The 5,201-nt window shown below is 30.8% G+C and overlaps 1 protein-coding gene across 1 annotated transcript in view; it reads left to right on the top strand.

Annotated features, from left to right (window-relative positions):
- Positions 1–1,774: 1,774 nt before the first annotated feature.
- Positions 1,775–5,201, top strand: part of LOC137653517 (ATP-sensitive inward rectifier potassium channel 12-like) — a 153,281-nt gene continuing 149,854 nt past the window's right edge. Inside the window, exon 1 of the mRNA XM_068386974.1 lies at positions 1,775–2,016. Within this exon, the coding sequence (XP_068243075.1) occupies positions 1,881–2,016 (136 nt within the window). The 5' untranslated portion in view covers positions 1,775–1,880. The remainder of the gene's footprint in view (positions 2,017–5,201) is intronic.

Raw genomic sequence — 5,201 nt, 5'->3', positions numbered from 1 at the left:
TATTATTATCATTCCTTGCTCAGCTACGACCCTAGTTGGAAAAGCAGAATGCTATAAGCCCGAGGGCTCTAACAGGGAAAATAGCCCAGTGAGGAAAGGAATAAGGAAACTACAAGAAAAGTAACTTATAAAGCAATTTTGATCATTATTTCACGCTGATTCAATTATTATTATTATTGTTATTATTATAAACATTATTATTACCATCCCAATGGCTCTTACTGGGAAAAACAGCACAGTGAAGAAAGGAAATGATAGAAAATAAAATATATATGAGAAATATGAAATATTTAAAACCACTTCCAAATTTGTTACACGTGGTCATTTTGTAGGATTTTTGGATTCTTCCATGTGAATATGTGCATATTACAAAAGGCAAGAACATTTCTGCTCTTTCCTTGACCTTAGTATAGAATAGTATTCAGTTCCGTTTATTTTTTCTTGTAAAATCCTATTCACAATTCTTTCGCTGGCAAAGATTTTATAATTATTCCTACAAGCAGAATTCAATTATAAACTTATAATAACTTTTTGGACATACTCTTTGTCCGGGTGTTTTTTCTGTATTAATTCTTAAAGCCAATTTACGAAATTAAAGTTGATATAGCGAGTGGAGGTCTTGGGGTTACTTACAATCTCTCTCTCTCTCTCTCTCTCTCTCTCTCTCTCTCTCTCTCTCTCTCTCTCTCTCTCTCTCTCTCTCTCTCTCTCTCTCTCTCTCTCTCTCTCTATATATATATATATATATATATATATATATATATATATATATATATATATATATATATACAACCCTAGTTGGAAAAGCAGGATACTATAAGGTCAGGGGCTCCAACAGGGAAAATAGCCCTGTGAGGAAAGGAAGAGAAAAAATAAAACTTCTAAGAACAGCACCAACATATAAATAAAATTTCCTATATAAACTATAAAAACTTTAATAAAATAAGGGGAAGAGAAATAAGAAAGAATAGTGGGCCCGAGTGTATATATATATATATATATATATATATATATATATATATATATATATATATATATATATATATTTACTTAACAAACTTCCATGGAAATATTGTTGATCAAACTTAACTGACTCTTCAGGAATAGAAAGTTTCAAGATTTCGTCTCAAGAATTAATATTCTCTGGATGCAGCTCTAAGTCTTGTCATTTTACAAGATGGCCGACATATACAGCATTCCGCAAAATAACACAACTCTCATTATGCAACATGAAGAGTAATTAACGAAGCTAGTTTACACCGCGTCACGCTCTCTGACGACATCCTTGTAATGCCGTGAAACGTCTGAAGTACTAGGTGCTTTTCCTTAAAGCACGTGGCTAGTCATCGCACAAGGCAGGTGTGATGTTAACATTCTTCGTTTCTTCCTACTGAGTGTGTGTGTAACTTCCCAACTTCCACATACACCAGGATAAACACGTGATTACGGAACCTCTCATTTCGGTAAACTGATCTCTACAGCAGATGGCAATAAAGATCATATTGGCTGAAGAAAAAAAAATTACCCGCTGGCCTCTCGCTCCGACTTCTACGTCCTTTCAATGAGTGTTAAGGACGTTAATGAATCTCCAATTTCTGGGTTTATTGCTTGTAAGACAATCTTAACCCGTATATTCGTTGTAATACGTTCCGTATTAATAGAATTGATAGGATTCTTATAAGTTATTGATAAAGTTTTCATCATGAGAACAGTGGTAAGCCGAATGAAAAATCATTAGCTGGCAACGTAGGTGTGACTTCGGAACGATGGAAAGTCTCAATCGCTCAATGTTTATAGTCAGTTCTTGACGGGGGTGAATATTAGTGCAAAGTGGTTGGCGCAAGTGCGGCGGGAGTGATAGACATCTGATTACTGACGAAATGTCACAAGATAGTGATTATTACTGCTCTGAATCTACGGAATCCATACGTTGGGAGAGAGTGAATCTCATGGCCATGCCCCCGCCGACGTCACCAGCTTCCCTCAAAGCACAGTACCAAAGGCCGTGGAGAAGAGGTAATTTTGTCTTTTGTATTCTTGTCTTGTAATTGTCGTGTGTCTTTAGGCTTACGATAGGAGTTCGTTTCTTACTTGCAGGTGAGTACATTTTACAACATTGGTGTAAATGAAAATTTATCGTAGAATTGAAGAGGCATTTTTTTTTAAGGAGATTTGAATGCATTTTCTCCACGAAAGTTGGTTTGATAACATAAAATAAAACCAATTATATATATATATATATATATATATATATATATATATATATATATATATATATATATATATATATATATATATATATATATATATATTACTCACAGGTTAACCGTGTTTTATTACTTTAGAATCACAGGAAAATATCTTAAACTTTAACCAATTCGACGCTGATTTAATTTATTGTAGTTGAGTTAATTACAGTTAATTATTATCCATCATTTGAAATTCTGACATGTCATTCTATATAAAACTTGAGATTTTAGATTAGTTTATAGTGTGATAGATATTTTACCAACAGAGATACCGTGAACACACATTAATGTTACTCTATGAGTTTCAACATCATTCACATAAATAATTGAAGGCAAGTTTTACTGGTACCTTTATTTGGGGTCTTTGGATATAATTTTACCGTATCATGATATCATCCAGTTCATCTTTATCAATATGATGAATTTTAACGATTGAAAACGACCAGGCATGAAAAAGAATTTTATCCATCGTCTCTTATGTGAAGGGTTGCCATATACAGAGCTTGCTATCTACTCAGTTTAAAGCTTCTTAATCCGATGTAATGCGTGTAAATTTAGTGGATTATGATAGGTTAATGCGTACAGTAATGCGTTATTACTTTATGTAATAGATAAGTAATAGTAGGTTTTCTTATTGCATTCCCGCGTCTGTATTGAAAATTCTAGCATCTTGAGAACATGTATGCCATTGCCGTATTGACTATTCCATGTTCAAGATGAAAGCAAAATAACACCGCGCATTTCAACTAGACTTCGAAGACATCACAGGGCATGTGAAGTAGCTAAGATATAAATAAAATGAACTTTAAAATTCTCAGGTCGAAGTTATGATGATAGTTGATTGGCAGCAACCCCTTAAAAAGTTGGAGTGAGCATTTGATTGTTATTCTTCTAGTTATACGACGCATTTTCTTTTTGCTATTTTAGAGACAGATTATTGATGTGTTGTTTCTATTTTTAGAGGTTCTTAGTGAGGTTCATGACTTAATGCAGATTGTAGGGCGGAGGAGACATGATTTATTTGTATATATGTTGATGTATTTTGGGAGGAAATTGATTGCATATAGACTTCATAAACATTTGAATTATATATAGTGTACATATATATGGATGTGTATATATATAATATATATATATATATATATATATATATATATATATATATATATATATATATATATGTAATATATATACATATATATAGGTGTGTGTATTTATATGTGTATATATATATATATATATATATATATATATATATATATATATATATATATATATATATATATATGTATATATATATATATATATATATATATATATATATATATATATATATGTTTATATATAAATATTTATATATAAACATATATATATATATATATATATATATATATATATATATATATATATATATATATATATATATATATATATATATATTAGGTAGTTAATATCTGTATTAGTTTCTGTGGGTCGCATTTTTAGGTAGTTTAATACCTTTTTTTTTTTTGTTCCTATCAATTTAGGATTCAGTTTTTGATAAGGAACTACTATAACCTATCATTATTTTATCATTGTTTTCCGTTATATGGCAGAATCTGTTTTAGGATTATATGCCTTAACGTTTTTGGTAATGAACGAAGCCGACCCCAGCACTACTAATTGTTATTCCGTTGGTTTACATGGCGTGTGAAGGTGATAGGTATAAGTTACTTTCAGTAACTTACGTTCTGTGGTGAGACTATCAAGCACACATGATTTTTAATGAGATTTTTGTATGATTTCATCACTATTACTGAGTATTCACTTTTCTTACCCTACATACGTTTCTCCTTTAAAAGGAATAGCGCAAGGCCTATGCTTTACATCCTTTTCTAACCTCACCAAATGCCAGATCTTTGCTCGGACAGCATCTATAATGTCTACAACGCTTCTATAAGTTTATAATTACTCCATTGAAAGTTTGGTGGTTTGTTTGGTGGTAAGGCAGTAAGCGATCTCCGAACGTAGCCTATCAAGGTTATTTTTTTTACAATGGCGGAATTTTTTCCATATATAATGTAATTTGGGCATTATAATTCAAAAATTATTAAATGCTTGTTCATAGACGTAAGAATATTATTATTATTATTATTATTATTATTATTATTATTATTATTATTATTATTATTATTTGCTAAGCTACAACCCTAGTTGGAAAAGCAAGATGCTATAAGCTCGAAGGCTCCAACAGGGAAAATAGCCCAGTGAGGAAAGGAAATAAAGATGTAAATAAACCACAATAGAAGCTATTAACAATTGAAATAAAAGATTAATAACAGTAACAACATAAAAATAAATCTTTCATATATAAACTATTTAGATATGCTAAATAACCATAACATCATTCTTCCAATAAACAACCATTTCAGAAGCATTTGTATTAGCTAACCTGTAATATTATTACGATTTACTGTAATAGACGATTTGATCTTACTATTGTAAAACTGGGAAAGTGAAAAATTCCCGTGGCCTGGTTATCATTCATGTTTTTATGGTGAACAGGCTGACATAAGTCCATTTATAGTTTATGTATGAAATATGTTTTAATGTTGTTAATGTTTTGAAACTATTTTATTTTTAATTGATCATTACTTCTTAAATCGTTTACTTACTTCCTTATTTCCTTTCCTCACTGGGCTATTTTTCCCTATTGGAGCTTATAGCATCTTGCTTTTCCAACTAGGGTTGTAGGTTAGCTGGTAATAATGATAATAATAATAATAATAATAGTAATAATAATAATAATAATAATGATGATGATGAGATGATGATGATACTTTGCTCGACTGTTAGCCATGATCCCTAAGTATCGACTCATGACCTCCCAGTGCTTGTGCACCCAATGATAACAGACATGAGGTCAATTATTCCTGTGACTGTAATTATTGAAACCTCACCATCTCTATTTAC

This window comes from Palaemon carinicauda, chromosome 14, assembly GCF_036898095.1.
Source record: "Palaemon carinicauda isolate YSFRI2023 chromosome 14, ASM3689809v2, whole genome shotgun sequence".
NCBI classification, from domain to species: Eukaryota; Metazoa; Arthropoda; class Malacostraca; order Decapoda; family Palaemonidae; genus Palaemon; species Palaemon carinicauda.
This window is presented reverse-complemented; position numbering and strand designations above follow the sequence as displayed.